This window comes from Geotrypetes seraphini, chromosome 8 (genome assembly GCF_902459505.1).
Source record: "Geotrypetes seraphini chromosome 8, aGeoSer1.1, whole genome shotgun sequence".
NCBI lineage: Eukaryota > Metazoa > Chordata > Amphibia > Gymnophiona > Dermophiidae > Geotrypetes > Geotrypetes seraphini.
The window spans coordinates 132,551,217-132,573,535 of NC_047091.1; the positions used below are offsets into that span (position 1 = coordinate 132,551,217).

Sequence of the window (22,319 nt, forward strand, 5' to 3'; positions counted from 1 at the left end):
TGCTCCTCTGCTCCTGACTCTCGTGCGCTCTCTGCCCCGACTATCGTGCGCCGGACTCTGCCTTTTTCTCCTGCCACCCTGCTCTACCCCGAATCTCCTCTCCTGTTCCTTGGCCGGACTCTCTGCCTTTTTCTCCTGCCGCCCTGCTCTGCCCCGAATCTCCTCTCCTGTTCCTTGGCCGGACTCTCTGCCTTTTTCTCCTGCCGCCCTGCTCTGCCCCGAATCTCCTCTCCTGTTCCTTGGCCGGACTCTCTGCCTTTTTCTCCTGCCGCCCTGCTCTGCCCCGAATCTCCTCTCCTGTTCCTTGGCCGGACTCTCTGCCTTTTTCTCCTGCCGCCCTGCTCTGCCCCGAATCTCCTCTCCTATTCCTTGGCCGGACTCTCTGCCTTTTTCTCCTGCCGCCCTGCTCTGCCCCAAATCTCTCTGCCTTTGCCTCTCCTGCTCCCTGCCCCATGCGCTGCCCTGACCGTCCCCTGCAGTGCGAACCCATGGTTTTAAACCATGGGTTTAAAGCGCGTTAAAACCACGGACTCGCTGGGCTAGGTAAAAGTTTTTTAAAAACCCAACAACAAAAAAAAAGTCGCTGCTCTTCGACACATGCGTAGACCATCTACAGATGGTTTGCGCAAGCGTCGGGATTGCTACAGAGCGATCCGGACAGTCGGTTGGGGGCGTGATTCCCCAGACATGGATCGGATCCCTCACAGATCGGATATGATCCGTGCCCTTAGTGAATCTAGCCCAGGGGTAGGGAACTCCGGTCCTCGAGAGCCGTATTCCAATTGGGTTTTCAGGATTTCCCCAATGAATATGCTTGAGATCTATTTGCATGCACTGCTTTCAATGCATATTCATTGGGGAAATCCTGAAAACCCGACTGGAATACGGCTCTTGAGGACCGGAGTTCCCTACCCCTGAATTCTAGCCCAATGATCTAACAGCCTGAACATCAATTATCCTCCAATTTTCACATCAGCAATACATCAGTCAACACTTCTTAACACATTTTTAACCCAATGTTTTCAACTCCCCCCCCCCTTAATTATACAGTATATATTTTATTTTAATTATTTGCTGGAGGTAATGTTATAGAGAGAATCAATTTGTAACAACTCCCTTCAATTATTAGTCAATACATGCCAAAGTTGCACATTGTCAAAGGATAAAATACCTTGTCTTTGAAAATTACCATATTAATAAGACATTTACACCTGGTTAGTGCTCACAAAATTTTCAGAAAAATTAAAATTTAAAAGCATACATGTTATTGCAAACCCCACTCCAGATCTGGTAACAGCCCTGCTTGCTAACATAATATGCTCAAAAGAGCATTAAGTTTGTGCAATTTTAAACAAGCCAATTCTGCACACAAGAAGCTTTTAAAATTAACTGAACAAGGAACTCAGTACTGCAAATGGAGGGAAACCAGGCAGGAACTTCAGGAATAGGGTTACCAGACATCCGGATTTACGCTGACGTAAAAAGTCAAGGGAACCATACTGACAACGTGGTGACATGATCACGTGTGAACGTGCGCGTGGCCTTCGTTCGCCAGGCGCCATCTAGAGGCGCGCTGAATTGTCATTGCGCTGAGTTATCCTTGCACTCAATTGTCTCGCGCGCTATTGTCTTTGCGCGGTATAGTCTTTGCACTGAGTTGTCTTCGCGTTTTTGTCGGCGCACGATTGTCTTGCGCGCAATTGACCTGTCACCTTCCTTTTTATAGAGGACTGTCCAGACGTCTTTCTAACCTGTCCGGGTTTTTGGCTTGGGTCTGAGTCTGGGAGGGCCTCTGAGCATGTGCACATGAGTGCGACATCATTGCATCACGTGTACGCATGCTCAGAGGCCCTCCCAGACACGAGCCACGAGCTTATGAGATTTGTGCGGATGTGGGGCTGGGAGCAGGGCCATGTGTCTGGGCTTTTACTTTATGAAATCTGGTAACCCTACTCAGGAAGCTACTTTACATAGAAGAGCCAGTGTGTGTAAGGGGTAGGGGGGGCCATAAAAGTGCAGCATGCAGGGGGGACATAGGAGGGAGACACCTGGATCACAGCTGTCTCTTGCAAAAGGACAGGAGTTGCAGCTTAACAACACTTGGGGGTAGGTTAGGTTTATTTATACCATATCATATTGTTTCTTATACCATGCAGTTGTCTGCCAGAAATCATTGTGGCTTACATAAGATTAATAAGGTTTTAAAATAGGAACCTCATGGATCAGCCAGCATGAAACTTAAGTCCTGGACTATAGTGGGAACAGATGCGTTTTTAGTGTATTCCTGAATTGAAGATAGGAAGGGATCTGGCACAAACAGGCCAGGAGACAGTTCCAAATTTGGGGGCCTTGGGACTCGAATGATTTCCTTTGGACTTGGTGTGGAGAAGGAAGTGGCAGTTTCCAGCACTAGGTTGTTCTTGAGTTGTGGATGGAATGTGTGACCTGAATGGCAGAAGTTAGTCCGGCCAAATTTTCCCCATATACTATATACCCTTGTGGACCATACATGCGATTTTAAATTGGATTCTGTTGACTGGTAGCCAGTGTGACTCTGCTAGTAGTTGGCTGGCCCTTTCAAATTGAGTCTTATGAATCATGGAATATCTGTGACCAATATGAGCTGCTCTTCTCCCAGGCATTGCAGTCAAGCATGAAGCCAAGTGTTTAAACCAAGGGAAAGGGCACAAAGTGAGGTGCGGAAGGAAGAATTTAAACCTGCTGCTCATTGTCTTTAGACTTGCAGTCTGTGCCGTAGGATACCCCAAACCTTGTTGTTCTTCCTGATGGGACAGGGGGGTGACAGGATATCCACTCTATTATGAATCATTGGGGACCGAGATTTAATGTTCTCTTGATGTGGGGATGTCCTACTCGTTTGTAGATAACACTTGGGTTTTTGATAAATCTGCTTTAAAGCTGGTCAGCCACATGTTCTATACTCATATATTCTATACCTTCAATTAGTTTGAAGGGGTTGGGGGGGGGTTTGCTTGTTTTTCTGGAAAATCTGATGACCGAGAAAATAGCTGCTTCATGATTGTACTGTTTATTTGTTGTTGGCACGGATTGTAATAATGCTAAAGGGTTGAGTTGTCATCAATAAAATTGTTTAAACCTAAACCTGCTGTTCACATACTCAGAGCTATGCCTTTCATATACTCTACCACCTGTGGATCCAGTTCCTGGGTCTTCAGCCCCTTCATCTTCTGCAGGTTCTCATGAGCCTCCTTGACCAGCTCCTTCCCCAGAGAAGCCTCCACCCTCTCACGCCATGCCAGCAGCTTGGGCCTATTTGCAAAGATATCTAATCCAGATTCTGCAGGCTGTAGATGAAGACAGAGGGGGTCAGTAAATAGGCTGGCTCTTCCCTAATATTGCACAGACAGACCGTAGGCAGGAAGGGAATACCCGTCCTGCACCCAAACATGTTAAATGAAAGCAGAGTGAGAGGCTAAGAGAGATACGCTTTTCTTTCATCACAAAGTGTTCCACTATTGTTTCTGCCTAACCAGGATGTTGCTGTAGGTCAGGCTATATTTTAAGTCTGGTCAAAAGCAGGGATTCTTTCAGCAATGGCCAGGGCAAAATGAAGGGCTATATCACTGAAGGTTTTCCTTGTTGCACATGAACACCATTTTCACTGGAAATACTGTAGGAGCAGAGCCCATATTTAAGAGTGTGATCTCATTTTAGATCTGCAATTCATCAAATTGCTAGAACTCGAGCATGAGTTACCAGATAGGGTTACCAGATGTCAATTCAGACATGTCCTCGTTTTGAGGAATGCGTCAGGAGTGCAGGTGGTTTTTTTAATTTTACAACTTTTGTCCAAGGAAACTGGACATCTAGAAACCGTAGAGGAGCGTGCACACCTATCTGGAGTCCTTCCTCCCCCCTGCGGGATCCGGTACTTGCTCACCCTGCGCTTCTGTAACTTTTGGCCATCAGCAGCCTGCGTAAAGCAAACATGCTGCCTTCGGCAACCCGGAAGCTTTCTCTCTGCTACTGCTTGTTGTTCCCGCATAGGCGGGAAGCAGTATCGGAGAGAAAGCTTCTGGGTTGCCAAAGGCAAGGCTGCATGTTTGCTTCACTCACACTGCCGACAGCCACCTGTCCTTTTTTTTAAAGAGGAAATTTGGTAACCCTACATCTAACTAGAGCCCACAGAACCTACACTGCTGCCCCAACGAATGTGGTTAACCCATATGGAAAGGAGGTGACCTGATTTGAACTCTTAGTAATCAATCAACATTATAACCTCTCCTCTAAGCTTAAAGATCAACACCCAAACAAACAGAGCTGAGAGGGGGGCTAGAGAGGCCCCACATCCAATAGGGGAGGAGGAAGCAGATCCCAGACCCAGGTTCAGAATCCTGGGACAAAGAGTCGGCTAAAACACACAGTCTAGCAAAAATCACTTTTATTCAAATGAGAATGACACATGCATGTTTCAGCTTACACTTGCATCAGGAACATAAACAATAATCCTGTAGCCTTAGTCAATTTCCTTGTAGTAAGATTACTTCTGACAGATGTATTCCAAAGAAAATCCACTTATGAAGGTGGGTCTCGAACAACAGGATAATGAAACTCCTTGTCAGGCGCGTTTGAATAAAAAAGACACTTGCCTGGGTTGTTATGTTTTATCTAAGGGCTCCTTTTACAAAGGCGCGCGCTAGCCACTACCACCTCTTTTTAAGCAGGCGGTAATTTTTCAGCTAGTGTGCGCTATAGCGTGCGCTAATCTTGTGTGTGCGCTAAAAACGCTAGTGCACCTTAGTAAAAGGAGCCCTAAATTTCACCTTTGTTTTATTTTTTGTTGTTGTTGTTGTTGGCTCATGCCTAGTTTTTGCTTGTCTCAAAGTCTTGGTACTGCAGCACAGCTAGCAAGGAAGCAGTTTATATATATTTATTTATTCACCTATTGTGTAAAGTCATTTATGTAACTTATGCTCTTTTTTTGTTGCAGTATCACCATTGGTTTATTGTTTTAATTATTGGTTTATTGTTTTAATTATCTTAATTCAATTTAGTTATTAATATATTTACATCTAGATACAGTATGTAAATATTTACAGTAATTAATATACTATTATTCATTTTGTATATTTTTACAATTGTTTATGTATGTTGCTTATATGCCAATGTTATTTCTATTCTGTTTTGTATATATAGATTATGACTCCTGATGCAGTCTTCTAAGTGCCAAAATACAGCCCCATGTTGAGTTGTAGTTTTGTGTTGGACATCGAGAGCTCTTCTAATCTGTTATTTAATAAAACTGTTTTTGGACTCTTTTTTAAAGACCATTTATCTGGCCCTACTCTTCTTGACTGGTTTACCACTATGGGTTCTTTTTGCTTTTGGAGAATTCTTTCAGCATTTTCTTTAAGACAGCTTACGCTCTCACCTGTAGAAGCTCAGTGAGAGCAACTAGGTCTGCCAGGGAGATCTCCTTCCCAGCGATAAACGGCTTGTCCTTCAGGAACTTCTCCTCAAACTGCTGCAGAGTTCTGTTCATTTCAAGGGATGCTGCTTCCATCTTCTCAGGGGACACCTGACCCACGAAGAGGGGAGTCATTACCTGCAGGAGACAAGTCAAGATTAGAACCTCGTTGCCTTCTCCAGTTGGTTTTATTTTCCTTCAGTAAAAACATGCCATTATAAAAAAATTTTGGATAGGACCTTGGCATTCCAAGCAGGAGAAATGAATTCATGTTTGAATGCTCTCATTTCCCCATCCCTTACTTATTATCAATTTCGGAAAGATCTTTAAAAACTTATTTATTTAAACAATACAAAACGCATTATTGATTTTATTTTTAAATTTGTTATTGTAGTCAGTTTCTACTATCTTATGATCATTTGTTTAAACAATTCTACAGCCTATTTTTATTTCTTTTAGTATAATCAATTTGTATTGTGTAATTACTATCTTTTATAAGTTTTATAGGGCTGTTTTTTTGCTATCTAGTATTTTATTCTGAACTGTGTCATTTTCATTGATAATAATTGTTACAAAGCTTTGTATTTCTAATTGCTAAGGGCTCATTTTACTAAGGTGCGCTAGGGCTTTAACGCTAGGATTAGCAAGCGCTCCATTGCCGCACGCGCTAGACCTTAACACCAGCATTGAGCTGGCGTTAATTCTAGAAGCGTAGCATGCGGTAATTTCCTGCATACGCTAAAAACACTCGCAAACCTTAGTAAAATGAGCCCTTAGTGTAATTATCATTGTGTAAACCACCTTGAACTGATGGTTTGGCGGTACATAAAAATAAACTATTATTATTATTATTACCTAAATTAGGAATTTATGAATTTCTAGTCAGCTATTGACATACCAGATACAAAAATATCTAGCTTTCTCAGAATTCAGTGGTTACTCATCTCACAACCACATAGGACACAAGAAGTATAATTCAGCTAAACATTTCAGAACGGACTTTAAAAGCAATTACTCAATACTAAAAAAAAAAAGTGCTTATTTTTCATATAGAAACCAGATTAGAGCCTTATGAAGCCAGGGTAAAAGGAGGAGGGGTGCGTGTTGGGTAAAATCATTTTGACAAAAATTTCAAATCAAAACCACTAAGTACAAAATGAGTTTGAAATTAAAAATAAATAAATAAATCAGTAAGCCAGTTGTGACTTCAGATCAAAAAGTGTCTTTTGAACATAAGCTTTAGACAATGTATTCATTATTTTGTTTCAGTAGTAGCCGTTTTTTCAAACGTGTGGTCTCTTAGGCCCGGATTCTGTATAGGACGCCTGGTCTCAGAAGTAAAACAGGCGTCCTATATAAAATCGGGCCTAAACCTGATTCTCTAACCGACGTCCATGTTACAGATACCAGTTAGAGAATCAGGTTATTGTAGATGCGGCTGCTAAGCTTATCGCTGCAAGGGATCTCCCTGATGCGATAAGTTTAGCATCCGTCAATCCCCCCCCCCACGCAGTAGGAGGGTGCCCAATCCCTCCTTCCGGAACACCCCCACTCTCCCCCCAAACAAAACTGGCAGGAAGGTGTCTAATCCCTCCTGCCGAAACCCCCCCCTGAAGATCGCCAGCAGGAGGGTACCCAATCTCTCCTGCTGGACCTCCCCCCACCCGAACGAAACCAGATTGAGATCATAACTGCAATCACAATTTTATTTATATTCAGGTCAAACTTCTCATGAACACTACTGACAATTCTTGCAAATGGCATCATGATGTATGGCTTCCTTTAAATCACCGACATGTGATGGCTGCAGAATGCCTGTTCAAATGAGAGGTCATGTTCAAGTAGCTTTTCCTATTAGTGGTCCAGATGTCAGCGGTTGTGCGTACATGAGCAGTATTTGCTAGCTGCTGCTTAAGCTAACTAATCATATTGCTATCAGCAGTCGTAATACACACCAACAGCGTTTTTTGACTTATGACAGTTCTGTTAGAAGCTAAGCTGGAATCAAGTCTACACATGACTTTCTCAATAGTGTTAAGTGAGCACATGCATGCCACCCATTGCAATATCAACTGATCAACCTCAGACTATGCCATTACCCCCACCCCTCAAAATATTTCTACACTTCCTAAACATCAAACTGCCACATGTTGCACGGGTCTGTTGCGCCATCATCTCTCCTGTAGCTTCTGTCATTTGCAGTACTTGGGCTGACACGTAGGGGCAGTGTCACAGTGCATGGAAAACAGGAAGAAGAGAACATGGGTGAATGGAATGGACAGAAATGTGGAAGGATAAGGGCAGAGGTTGTTAGGAGTTGGGGGCAGCCAAGGCAAAGGAGTCACATGGGGCAAACTAAAATTAGGTGTCAGCCATTACTATTGTGGATTTCTGGTCTGGCAGGTGAGGAACAATTGGGCAGTAATCCTTATCATGATGATCCTGAAGCAAAAAATAAAAACCCACTTAAATATGTGATTTCAAATCTAAAATTTTAAAAAGGGTAAAAATGACTTCAAATTAAAAAAAAACACCACCCCAAAACAAAATGATTTGGGTTGGCAAGGGGAATAGAAATATAGTAAGCAGGGGAACAAGGGAGGGAGACATCTGGTACCAGTACACATTAGCACACACTAAGAAGCACATTTTGAATTTTTCCCTACTTTCAACCAAAACGTCCTACAACCATTTTGACGGATGGTGCTGTGCTGCCAGGAAAGATACTCATCAACCTGCGCGCGTTTCTGTGGGTCACTTGGGTACCAGTGATCTGGAGTGTTGTACTTGCGGGTCAAATACAGAAGGATCGCAACACTGCAGGGATCAAAGAAAAAGATTAGGTTCTTACCTTACTAATATCTTTTCTAGTAGATAAGTGGGTAATTCTGAATGGACAGGTAGTATCCCAGTGCTTGCAAGCCATGCAGAAGGAATCCACTCCAGCTTTTGAATTCCTCCTTCACTAGAGGGCTCTGCTGCCCCTCTTCAGTTTGCACAAAAGCAGGCTAGCTCCATATAGAAACACATGTGAAAAAAAGGCTACGCCGGGGGAAACTCCCTGAACTACAACTCTGTTCTGCTCTGAAATTATAACAAACATGTTAAACATTGCCATTGAATAATCAAGAGAAAACAAAAAAAAAACCACCCTATGGAGTGACGATGTTCCTAAATGGACTTTATTTGAAAGCATCAAAGTTCCAAAGGTACACTGAAATCATCCACATAAAATAATTCCATCCACATAAAAGTAAATCATTCACATAAGAGCCTTAAAGGACCTAGTCCGCTAGGGATACAGGACCTAACATGGTCCGCGTTTCGACAAAAAGTCTTCTTCAGAGGTCCCTGGGGGTCCTATAAAGGTGAGTACGTGGGAAACAATTGTGTGGTGAGCCGGAAGTGAGACATTGCTTGCATTTGCAATGAAAAGGGCTACGCCGGGGGAAACTCCCCGAACTACAACTCTGTTCTGCTCTGAAATTATACCAAACATGTTAAACATTGCCATTGAATAATCAAAACAGCGAAAAACATATGCCAAACAGAAACCTCTATGGAGCTCAAACAATACCCCAATGTGTTATAGGAATAGATTATTACTTCATACCCTTAAAGTCTGACTGACATTCAAATTTTAGGTTGGATATGAACTTTCTGACTGAGGCAGTAGGTAGGCACAGGACTGACAGGGCAGGACTTCAGAATGACACACCTATCTAATAGAAAAGATATTAGCAAGGTAAGAACACAATCTCTTTCTAGTGCAATAGATGTGTCATTCTAGATAGACGAGACATGCAAAAGCAGTCCCAGAAATCTAGGGCGGGACCACTGCACTGGCCCATAAACACTGAGAACCCAAAGGCAGAGTCCTCCTATGCTGCTACAGCCACTCTGTAAAATTTGGAAAATGTATTTAGAGTGGTCCAAGTCACTGCCCTACAAATCTCCTTGGAGAAGATTGCCCAAGCTCCAACCCACGAAGCTGCCACATTTCTAGTTGAATGTACCTTCATGGAGACTGGTGACCTATCCACAGGCAATATAGTTTCAAGTTTATTAAAAATTTGATATACCACCTTACCAGTCATTTGTGGTATTTTCCGACCGCGAAGGGGAGGCAGGAAAGGGCAGCTGGAGAGGCAGGAGGGGGCAGCTGGAGCACTGGTGAGTGAAGGAAATTACTTGCTGTATGCTCCGACTGCATCTTCCTGTACTAAAGTCGGGCCTCACCAATCAGGAGCTGCTTTGACATGCATGGGAGGACTTTAGTACAGGAAGAGGAGGTCAGAGCATACAGCGAGTGATTTCCTTCACTCGCCGGCGCTCCAGCTGCCCTTTCCTGTCTCCCCTGCCTAAAAACCATATTTGTGGTTTTTCAACATTCACGGGGGTTCCTGGAACAGAACCCTCACGAATATCGGGGGAGTACTGTATACTGCTGAAATGGCTCTATGGATCCATCTAGAGATTGTAGCCTTTGAGGCCGGTGTGCCATGTCTAGCTTGACTACTGAGCAGCAAAAGATGGTCAGATAGCCTGAACTAGTTGGTGTAAGTTGGTGACCTCAAGATATTGGAGAAGCAATCTTCTCAAGTTCAACTTTTTCAGAATCCAGTCCTTCTTGGAACCTATGGACTGGAACCCCGGCAATCTGACTTCTTGATTGACATGGAAAGCTGAAACAACCTTCAGCAAAAAGGATGGAACATGCACAAAGAATCTCCGGCCTCTGTGAATTTGAGAAAAAGCTCTCTGCAAGAAAGAGTTTGTAGCTCTAAGACTCTTCTCACTGAGGTAATGACCAGAAGAAAAACCATCTTGAATGGCAGATCCATCAAGTATGCTTCCTTCAGTGGCTCATATGGAGCCTGACTGAGGCCTTGCAATACCACATTAAGATTCTATGAAGGGAACAGGTGTTTTACCAGGGGGCCTGAGACACAGTGCCCCCTTTAGGAATCTAGCTATGTCCAGATGAGATGCCAATGAAGCCTTTCGGTCTTGAGCCTTGAAACAGGAGAATCCCACCACTTGGACTATAAGGGACATCACTGTAAATCCCTTGTCAAGGACAGCCTGGAGGAAGGCTAACACCATGGAAATCAGAGCAAAAAAAGGCGCCTCCTTTTCCTTAATCCACCAGTGCTGGAAAGTCTCCCATGCCTTAGCATAGGCAGAGACCTTCATAGACTTCTTGGATCTGAGCAGAATAGCAATGACTATCTCCGAGTATCCCTTTCGTGCTAATGCCGCATGCTCAAGAGCCATGCTGTAAGGGCAAAACGATTCAGATCTTCTATGACCACTGGTCCTTGAGAAAGAAGATCTGATTGTACAGCACCTGTCTTGAGACGCACTAGATCTGCACACCACGGTCTGCGTGGCCAATCTGGAGCCATGAGAATAACTGCTCCCTGATGGCTTGTAGTCCTATAGAGGATCTGTCCTATCATGGGCCACAAAGGAAACATGTACAAGAGCTTGCTCTTCTGACACGGCTGGACTAGAGTGTCTAGACTCTCACTTCTGGGCTTAGATCTTTGCTGAAGAATCTGTCCATCTTCTTGTTTGTTGCTGCCAAAAGCACCTGGAGCCACAAAAATTAGACTGCCTGAAGCTTCTAGAGCAGGGGTGGTGAACAAAGGCCGCAAGCCAGTCGGGTTTTCAAGATTTCACCAACGGCTATGCCAGGGGTGTCCAATGTCGGTCCTCGAGGGCCGCAGTCCAGTCAGATTTTCAGGATTTCCCCAATGAATATATATAAGGTCTATTTGCATGCACTGCTTTCATTGTATGCTAATAGATCTCATGCATATTCATTGGGGAAATCCTGAAAACCCAACTGGATTGCGGCCCTCGAGGACCGACATTGGACACCCCTGGGCTATGCACAAGATCTCTTTGCATGCACTGCCTCCATTCTATGCAGATGGATCTCATGAATATGCATTGCGGAAATCCTGAAAACCGGACTGGATTGTGGCCTTCGTTACCCACTCCTGTTCTTGAGGTTTGCAGTTTACTGTCAGGTAGATTTTGGCTGTTGATCTGCCACGCTGCTCATAAGATCGTCCAGGCACTTTCTGAACATTTGTCCCTTGAAAGGAAGTCTGCTGAGGGTAGTCTTAGTGGTGGAATCTCCCATTAACTAATCCAGAGCTTTCTGTGGGCTGAGATCTAATAAGCTGAAACTTTGCTCATGACTGATGATGTCATAGAGAGCATCAGCTATGTAATCCACTCCAGGTAACAGGAGCTGAGGTAAAGGCTCACCCTCCACCAGCTCAAGATTCAGCAACCTGATATGACAGATGCGTATCACAAAGGAAGCTGATGCAGCTGCTTTGATTCCCAAAGCCAGTGTTTCAAATTGTCTTTTAAGAATCACATCCACTCTGTGATCCTGCATATATCTTTTAATACCACACCTCCTTCAGTTGGTAGGGACGTGCACTGGGTGACCTGCGCTACCAAGGAATCTACCTTGGGCTGAGTGAACAGCTGCTGACACTCCTGTGCCATTGGATACAGCCAAACCATTGTCTTGGCTATTTCAAGGGACCCTTCAGGAGCATCCCAATACTCCGTGACCAATACATTGATCTCAGGATGCCAGGAAAACAAAGAAGTCTGGACTCTCACTCAGCTTATTATAGAGGGGACCTGCTGGGAGTCCAAGTTTAACCCCTCACAGAGAGTCAGGGATAAGCATCAACAGAGCCAAGGGTCTGAACATCTGGCGGACCGTAGGGTCATCACCTCGACTGAGGGCTACCACTGTGTCTAGTGCACATGCACCTGCCTGCGACCTTGCATCTCCCGACAGGAAGGACTCGCTCTGTGATAATAAGGGCACAGCAATAGACTCTTCATCTTCTGAGTTTCTTTCGGAAAGGCCATCAGACCCTAGCCAGCCTCTGAAATTGAGGAAGATACGCCTTGGGAGCCTTGGGATTTTAGACATCCAGAAAGATTCTCCACATTAGATTGACAAATTCCAGAGAAAATGCTACATTAGGCAGTGCTGTCTCCTTTAGATGACTCCAGCTTATGTCTCTTGAGCTCTGTGGCCTCCGTGCCCCTGTGTTTAGGATGACCACTTTATTCTGGGAATCTGGAAAGGATTTACTCCCAACCAACGGACCCCCCCCCATCCTTTCCTCAGCCCTAGAGAGCAAAGGGGAGGCTATGCTGACTTCTCCCACACACCCCTTCATGTACCGTGTGGCACTTGGTGCAAAGGCACCCATCCAGCACAAACCAGGCATGAATTAGGGGTACTTGAGCCTCAGGACGCCATCCTTGCCAGTTTAGGGGCAAAATGAGGTGATTTGAAACTTCTGGAGAACTAAATAAAAAAAAATAAAAATTTGGAAATCCAAGATGGCCACTGCAGCAGCATTTTGGTGCAAAAAAAAAGCTCCAAAACGCTTTAACACAAATTTAAAAACCTGCAATTTCAGAATTTTAGAGGTGGGGAAGCCTAAGAGGCAGAAACCTAAAGAAAACAGGTTTTAAAGACCCCTCCCCTCAAAAAAAAAAAAAAAATTTTTCCTCACAGGCTGTAACAGCCTTACTTCACTGTGACCTGTGCTGAAAACGTGACGTAGCCTGCCTCAGCTCAAAAAATAGCTGGATCTGAGAGAAGAAATCACTGCCTCAAAATGGACCACTCCTCCAGTGCTTAATCTTCAGGCTGCCAGTTGGACCGGTGTCTGACTGAGCCTCGAATCCCCGCTGACCCACATATGTGAAAGGGGGGGAGGCAAACTGCAGCCGGCACCCTGCAGGACCCCGCTGAGTCACCTATGGATGCCTGAATCTGCGCTCAAGCCCCTGCAGTGCAGTAGGTGAACAATACTACCAGGGGAATGGACCCCGAGCTTCACAAGGTTTCTGCAGGCAACAGGTACCACAGCCTGTCAGCTGCAGACCTCAGTCTGCTTCTCCTCTGGACCCTCAACTAGGAGAGCTCTTAGCACCAAAATCAGTCAAAACACTGTGAAAAAGACAAAAAAAAAAAAAGAGAGAAATAAACAGAGCAGATCAAAGAGACTTCTTCCGGCTTAAGTGCAAAAGGAAAAACTGAACGGGACAGCGGAGCCCTCTAGTGAAGGAGGGATTCAAAAGCTGGAGTGGCTTCCTTCTGCAAGTATCGCGAGCACTGGGATATGACCCGTCTGACCAGAATGACACACCTATTGCACTAGAACATATGTTAACATGGCCCCAACTGTACACAGAGAGCTTCTCACACTAAAACAGTTACAGTAACCCAAACATCCAACCCTGCTGTGCACCCAACAATAAACATCAGTTCACTCAGCTACTGAACATAGAAGCCCAGTCTATGGACAACTGGAATTTTATGCTTTGCCACCTGAGAGACCTCTACTGTATGCAATCTCTCATATATATTCATTGTGGATAAGCTGAAAACCTGACTAACTAGATGTATCCAGACAACTAGGTTGAGAACCCCTGCAATTAGGCGACTCCTCCAGTGCAAGACTTAGGAGCGGATTCTCTAACACTCGCACAAAAATCTGATGAGCCGCTATCAAGGCCAAAAATGTAACGATTGGAAAAAGACGAGTCATTCTCTTAAAACTGAGCATGCAAATGAGGTTAATGGAGAGTCGTGGAGGGTTGCTACATTTGCATGGGATGAGTCGATAGCGATCAGCATATACAACTCTCCATGCTCCCGATGACCCCCCCGCCTCCTACCTTCTTCAGAAAGAATGATCTGAGGGATGCCTACTCCCTGTTGCTGGCAGGCCCGCCTCTTCAAAATGGCAGGCCTTCCCCTTCCCAGTGCATGCACCGTGGAGGGGCCTATGGCCTGGGCCAATTAGAGCCTTAGGCCCCTCCCTGGCACATCCCAGGATGCACCGGGAAGGGGAAGCCCCACCATTTTGAAGAAATGGGCCTTCCGGCCAGAGGGAATAGGCATCCCTCCGGCCAGCCATCATGAAGAAGGTAGAGAACGGGGGAAGGGGGGGTGTCAGGGGTTGGGTGATGGTGGTAGCAGGAGGGAATGAGCGGGCATCCCTCCTGTTGCCAGGGTTTGTGCAATGGCGGGAGGAAGTAGGCATCCTCCCCGCTGCTGGGGGGGTGGTGTCGGAGGGAGGGTTGTGCAATGGCAGTGGTGGGAGGTAGTGGGCATCCCTCCTTCCAATCTTCGATTTGGAGTCTTTTTTTTTTTTTTTTTAATTTGCTGTTGGGGAGGGGGGGGATGAGGGGGGAGGTGTCTGAGCTGTCAAATCTTACTTTCCTGTCAGTGCCTGAGCCAATCAGAACTCAGGCACTGATCAGAAAATGAGGCTACAACAGCTGAGACCCTGCCAGGAAAATTCGCCTACAAATATGTTATAAGGTTAGGGAATCACCCGGTGATGATAGAGAATTGCCTGGACTAGAGAATGACACAATGACAAAATTTATCACTGTTTTTATCCCTGCGGATAACTGCAGGAAGCCATCTCCATGTCATTCTTTAAGGAGAGAGGGAAGAATCAGAGTTTGAATGGGCACAACCACTGATCCTCAAGCCTTCCATTGAAGAATGCTGGTGTAGAGGGACTGAGGTTGAGATAGACACTAAAGAATGACACGGTATGGCATGGTATTGTTTCCCATAGTTATCCGAGGGGTGATGAATTTTGTCACCATGTCATTCTCTAGCCCGGAGTGCTCATTTTAATATTAATGACCCTGCTGTACTACATTTGCATGTCAGAGTCAGCTAGGAAGCTCAGAAAGACCACAGTGAGCCATTCTGATAATTGGCTGGTAAAATACTGCCCCACCAAACCGGCTGCAGCAGGTTTAGCGACCACGTTAAAGGCACATTAGGTTTGAGAATCTTCCCCTCAGTCACTAGAACTCTTCAGTGCCTGAGTTCCTATGAATGAGCAGAAATATCACTCCTGGGGGACTGCACCACACCTTAAAAGCAACTGCTTGGTGCAAATCTGAAATCAGCAACAAATGAATTCATGTGCCCAACAAATGAATCCTATTTTAAAAAGGGGGGCAATAATACATCTTGCCATATTTCTTATGAGCCAAACCCTCAACTTCCAAAGCAGAGCAGCTCATCCGTCATTCCCATCAGCCTTCTGTTCATCCCCTACCTCTCTGCGAGTGTGAAATCTCCATCCCTCAGAGCCGGCACTTTCTGTAGTGGATTCACTTTTTTGAATGTGGCATTCCGTTGCTCTCCTGGGTAACAAGAATTTTTAAATATCAGCAAATAAAACCACAAAAACAAAGGCAAGATAGTTCCAGTCACACACCTAGTAAGGACAATATTAGTAAAAAGCATAGATAAACATGTGGGGGATGGGAAGATTGATTTGATTTTAATACTTAAAAACCAAAGTGCTACAGCGGTTTACAATTCTAAACAGCTCATAAGTTACAAACATAGAAACAGGAAGTGACATCAGAGGGACAGCTGAGGCCGGCACAGGCAGCAAGTTGAAGATGCTGTGCGTGCCGGCAAAAAGAGGTATAGGGGAAAAAGAAGGGGCACCCATAGCGGGGTGGGGGGGAGTAACAGAGAAGAGGGCAAGGGGGCGCCACTACCTCAGGTGCCTCCTACCCTTGTTACACCATTGGCCATTACCATTCCAGATCTCAGCAAGGTTCTGAATCCATTCTGCAGACACATAGGAGTCACTTCAAATAGTTTCATCCACTGCATTGCATTTTGAATGGGCTGCAGGGACACACCACACACAGGCCTGTTATGGGGATTATCAAGGTCTATGCTGGGACCGCTGCTTTATAATTGATCTAGAGATGAAAATAACTAGTAAGGCAATTAAATATGCTGATAACAATGTTATTCAAAGTTGCTAAATTGCAAGACGATTGTGAAAAATTACAAGAGGAGGACCTTATGAGACTGGGTATCAAAATGGTAGATGTTTAATGTGAGCAAATGCAAAGTGATGCAGATGGGAAAGAGGAACCCGAACCATGTGATGCTAGGTTCTGTGTTAGGATTCACCGCCCAGGAAAAGGACCTAAGGTGTCATCATTGACGATATACTGAAACTCTCTGCTTAGTGCGCAGCAGTGACTAAGAAAGCAAATAGAATGTTAAGTATTATAGGAAAGGAATGGAATACAAAAATGAAAATGTTAGCGCCTTTGTATCAAGCCATGCTGCGACCGCACTGCAAATACAGTGTGCAATTCTGGTCACTGCATGTAAAAAAAAAAAAAAAAAAAAGGTATAGCGGTTTTAGAAAAGGGACAGAGAAGAGTGATGAAAATTAGAAAGGGAATGGGACAACTTCCCTATGAGGAATGGCTAAAGTGGCTAGGGCTCTTCAACTTGCAGAAGAGACAGCTCAGAAGATATGGTAGCGGTCTATAAAATATTGAGTGGAGGTGCACGGGTAGATGTGAATTGCATATTTACTCTTTCTAACAATACTAGGATCAGGGGACACACAATGAAGCTACTAAGTAGTACATTCCAAACACAGTAAATGACAGCAGATAAAGACCTGAACAGTCCATCCAGTCTGCCCATTAGTTATACCCATTAAAAATACATGATTAAATTAATTTGTCTCTTCTGGGTCATAGATTGTAAAGTCTATCTGGTCCTAGGTTCCAAACGCTGAAGTTGCCATCCAAGCTCACTCCAGCCTACCCAACCATCCTGTTTGCAGGATATATCTACCATAAAGTCTGGAAAGTAACATCCTCACGTTTCAAGTTAGTGGAGTCCCCATTGATGCCCTCCCCAGCCCAATCCTACACCAAATCATCACATTTGGGACACAGACCTTGCAAGTCAGCTTGTAATTACACTCTGGAATTTATTACCAGAGACTGCAGTAATAGCAGTTAACTTAGCATGGTTTAAAAAATAAAATAAAATAAAATATATATATATATATACTAGCTGATGCCCCGGCGTTACACGGGTATTTAATTATAGCAATAACACTGTAAATGGATTCAAATAAAGATACTTTATAGTGGTGAATGAAATTATTTTTTTTACAGCTTAATAAAAAGTACAATATTCAAATTATATGGATCCAAGATGGCCACGAGTGGTTGAATTTCGGAGCGTCTCCTGAGCGTTCGGTAGATATTATAATTTACCTTGTCTGGATATTCAGCTTGCTCTGAAGATTTCCTCATGCCTAAGAGGAGAGGGAGAAGTGCCGCCGGAGCCTCGCGGCGTTCTGTAATTCCTCCTCCTCTCACTATTGAGCGCCTATTGACGCGGCTTCAGAGGGAGCCTGCAACTTCGGGGAATCGCCCGCAGGACTTGGCGGTACGGGGTGACGCCGCCAGAATCCAGGGGCTAGAGGTCACGCTGAGCCCGGAAGAAAGAGATACTCCCCCCCAACCGCAGCATACTAGCTCACCGCAGGCACAAGGCACGTCCATAGAGGCAGTGCCGGTAGCCCAGGAGGCTGGTTCACCTTCGAGCGATGTATTAGAACTATCAAAAGACTTTTTAAGTCTGGAGAGAGATACTGCGGCTGGAACATCAAAGGAAAGGGAGACACAACAAGACTCGATTACTACAAGTATGGCAGGTGAGACTTCCTTCTTTTTGGTTGAAAAACCCACTGAAATTACAATGGAGTCTCTCTGGGACTTAGTAGTCAAACTGGGAAATTCACTGACTCCACAACTTAAAGCACTAGAAATGAAAGTTGATAAGCAGGAACAAGAATTGACTCAAATGCAATCAGAATTGACTATAGTCAAAGCTACCTCAGATAAAAATAAAAATGAGATAGTAGGGGTCAAACAAGTACAAGAAACTATGATTAGAGATAGTACAAATATCAGGATGAAACTGGAAATGATTGAAAATGGCCAACGAGCCAATAATTTGCGGTTCCTAAACTTTCCCAGGATATCTTCTATGTCTCCTAGGGAAATGTTAAAAAAATACTTCTTGGAGATTTTCTCAGTTTCAGAAGAATTAATTCCACCATTTACACAAGTATTTTACCTGCCTGATAGAAAATTGGATCAGCAATTGATCAACGAGCAACAACAGGAATCAAAATTGGACATTACTACATTATTGGAAAGTTCAATGAAAGAATTAGTTAAACCTGCGACATTACTGGTAACAGTTGTATTGATGCCAGACAAGAACTGGATTATGAAAATGTTCTTTAAAAATAGAACTAAAGAGTTCCTGGGTCAGAAAGTACAAATTTTTTCTGATGTTACCAAAGAGACTCAAAAACGAAGAAAGTAGTTTTTGTTATTAAAATCTGGTGTAATTTCAGTGGGAGGGAAATTTTTTCCTTAGATTTCCTTGCAAATGTATTGTTCATTATGGTTCTGATAAATATGTTTTCTTTGATCCGACACACCTAACCAAATTTGTGGCATTGAAACGTCTTGAGAAAGGTGAAAAAATAGAAGTAACAACAGAAATACATGATTAGCTCCCCGCGATTTCATCCATTTAGATTTTCTTAAGTATAAGATTAATCTTATGATCTTTTTGTTTTAATCCACCCTATTGAAGTCTAGGATCCAATTATTGTGGACTAGAGATTGTCTTTATAAGGAGAAGATGTTATGATATTTAATATCTTCTATATTGTATTGTAATTTGTTTTCTTTTTCTTCATGTGTATTTAAAACAATCTTACTGTACAAGATGTTTATGCTTGGGAATAATGTATAAAATTATAAATAAATAATAAAAAAAAAAAATATTCAAATTATAATGTGAAATATTTGACAAAATGAATACAATACAACTAACGCAAAACGTGATTATAAACAAAATTTTTAGTTTCACCTCCTGGAGCAAGAACATATAAATTCTTGGGTGAACCCACCCTTGAGCAAGCAACATAGAGTTGTGGGCCGCGAGACCCCCAGAACATATCACCCCAGGTAGTGAGGGATCTGCATACCAAGTTTCGTTCAAATCGGTCAAGCCGTTTTTGAATTAATGTGAGAATGGCAGCTTTTTACATTTTTTCCATTGACATGAATGGGTGAAATCTGATTTTCTGTTTGTAGCTCCGCCCACGTGTGCAGGTGGGCCGCGAGACCCCCAGAACATATCACCCCAGGTAGTGAGGGATCTGCATACCAAGTTTCGTTCAAATCGGTCAAGCCGTTTTTGAATTACAGGGAGAAAGGCAGCTTTTTCCATTGACATGAATGGCTGAAATCTGATTTTCTGTTTGTAGCTCCGCCCACGTGTGCAGGTGGGCCGCGAGACCCCCAGAACATATAACCCCAGGTAGTGAGGGATCTGCATACCAAGTTTCGTTCAAATCGGTCAAGCCGTTTTTGCGTGATCGCGGCACATACATACACACATACATACATACACACATACATACCTCCGATTTTATATATATAGATAAGATATATATATATATATATATATATATATATATATATAAGAAGAGTTTGGCTTATTTTCTAATCTAAAAGAAAAGTCCATAAATCATTATTAAGATGGACTTGGGAAAATTCATCTCTTGTTTTTAGGTTTAGCAACATAAAATCTGTTTTACTCTTTTGGGATCTTGCCAGGTACTTGTGATTGTGGATTGGCCACTATTGGAAACAGGATACTGGGCTTGATGGACCTTCCCTCAGTAGGTTCGAATCCCGCACTGCTCCTTGTGACCCCGGGCAAGTCACTTAATCCCCATTGTCCCAGGTACATTAGATAGAGTGGGAGCCCACTGGGAAAGTTAGAGAAAAATGCTTGAGTACCTGAATAATTTGTAATCTGCATAGAATTGTAGAATATGCAGAATATAAATTATTTAAAAAACCCAAAACAAAAGTTTAAGGGATTTGCTCCTAGTAAATTCTCAATCCTGTGCCAGAGGTGTAGCTAGCAGATCTAATTTTCATTATCCCTAATTTACGCTTCAGATATACATACAGAAATCTGTGTTTCCCTGCATATTCATTTGAGTTCCTCTGAAAACCAGATTTTAGATCGAGGACAGGTTTTGGATATATAATATACCTATTGGGTACAGATAAGGGAGATATCTGCAACAGGCATTCTTTCACTGTTTTATAATGCTTTAGAATATGTTCGTAAATAAATCAAAACGAGTCACTGTCCAATGCCAAGAGAGACCTGTAACAGTAAGTAAGCCACCCCCATCCCTATTTTTCTTTCTCTATTCACAATCCGGAAAGCATACAGAAAGGGACAGAGCACCTCCATCCCATCTAACTTCTTTCCATAGAAATGAGATCAGGACAGATGACACTGAAATTTTAGAAGCAAGCAGTGAGACTTAGCGGGTAACGGAATGCTGGAGGGAGGGGGAGGAAAGAGAAGACCATGTACCCCTGACCTTTCAGCAGCTCCACCAGTCGGAAGTGGAAAGGAATGTGATTTTTCTTGGCAAAGATGAAGACAGACCGGCAGGGCTGCGAGAGTAAATCGAGATATAGCTCCAACGTGGTCATGCTGCAGACAACTTCGGCAGGATCTGGGGTCTGACCCCCACCCGTCGCCTACTACTGTAGCATTCCATGGTGCTCCCGCCTCCCGCTGAACTTTCCACCAATGGGGAGAGGCTATGACACCTGGCTCAATTCAGACTCTGAGCAGGAACTTCAAAACCCAGGGATGGCAATGCTCCAGGACACACTTTCACTGATCCTAAACTGGGAAAGGAGAGAGGGGTTTACAAATGCCCCGATTCTAAACTGGGACCGAGCTATAATGGCCCTATTCTGAACTATTTCTGGTGTCTGAAACTGGAAAAATCGATTTCCTCTTTTAGTTTGACCCCTGTTCCACTTGTGAACTCAGCTCTTTGCACAGAGCTGGGATTGCACTATGACACATTTCTGCCTTCTCTCCCTGAAGGATACTGGCACAGTGCAGTGACTGTATGTGTTCAGATAACTGACCACAAAAAGATACATAAGATTTATCAAACTGCAGCACAGAGCAAGACCCAAACCAAAATCACTGCAGAAAGTACGCTCTTTAGGGCGGTCTTCCCCTTAAAACAAAACAAAAAAAAGATGTATGTAGGATTACTTTTTTTAAAGGTCAAAATATATTTTATATGACAGGGTCTAACTCACTAACCTTATTTTATAATCTAATCAAACTTTTACAAAAATAAATGTAAGAAGACCGTTTGATAGCCAGATGTAAATTATTCCAGAAAAGAACTAGAGGGGAATTCTGTATAGGATGCCCCAAGTTAGGCACTAACCCACCCCCCTTTTACAAAACAGTAGCGTGATTTTTAGCGCCGGCTGCGGCGATAACAGCTCTGATGCTCATGGGAATTCTATGAGCGTCAGAGCTGTTACCGCCGTGGCTGGCGCTAAAAACTGCGCTATAGTTTTATAAAAAGGGGGGGGGGGGTGGAAAGTGTAAATTCTATAAAGATAGTTTTGCACAGAATACTAGCGTAAGCAATTTTCGTGCAGGAACATTTAAGGCTGGTACAAATGCTTGTACCTAACTACCAGAGGATCCGACTAAGGGCTCCTTTTATGAAGCCGCGTTAGCGGCTTTAACACATATGACTTTTTATCACGCGCTAACCCCCGCGTTTGCCGAAAAACTACCACCTGCTCAAGAGGAGGCGGTAGCGGCTAGAACAGCTGGCAGTTTAGCGCATGCTATTACGTGAGTTAAATTGGTACAGCGGCTTCGTAAAAGGAGCCCTAACAGTTGTACAATCTGAGGCCTGTAAGCCTGTTCCGGCATACTGCCGTCTGTCTGAACGCTAGCCTACTGTGTTAAGGTTTGTTTTGAAATGTCACTCAATGTCCATCCGGATGTTCGTTTATTGCCCTAAGGAACCCTGAGGAAGGCAATTTTTTTGCTGAAACA

The 22,319-nt window shown here is 43.7% G+C and overlaps 1 protein-coding gene across 1 annotated transcript; it reads right to left on the reverse strand.

Moving 5' to 3' along the window:
• Nucleotides 1–1,816: 1,816 nt before the first annotated feature.
• Nucleotides 1,817–20,984, reverse strand: LOC117364422 (glutathione S-transferase theta-1-like). Its single transcript, XM_033953576.1, has 5 exons — nucleotides 20,812–20,984; nucleotides 15,598–15,685; nucleotides 8,116–8,266; nucleotides 5,414–5,587; nucleotides 1,817–3,326 (listed from the first exon to the last, which is right to left on the reverse strand). Exons 1-5 carry the CDS (start codon nucleotides 20,924–20,926, stop codon nucleotides 3,132–3,134), a joined length of 723 nt encoding a protein of 240 aa, XP_033809467.1. The 5' UTR covers nucleotides 20,927–20,984; the 3' UTR covers nucleotides 1,817–3,131.
• Nucleotides 20,985–22,319: the final 1,335 nt, after the last annotated feature.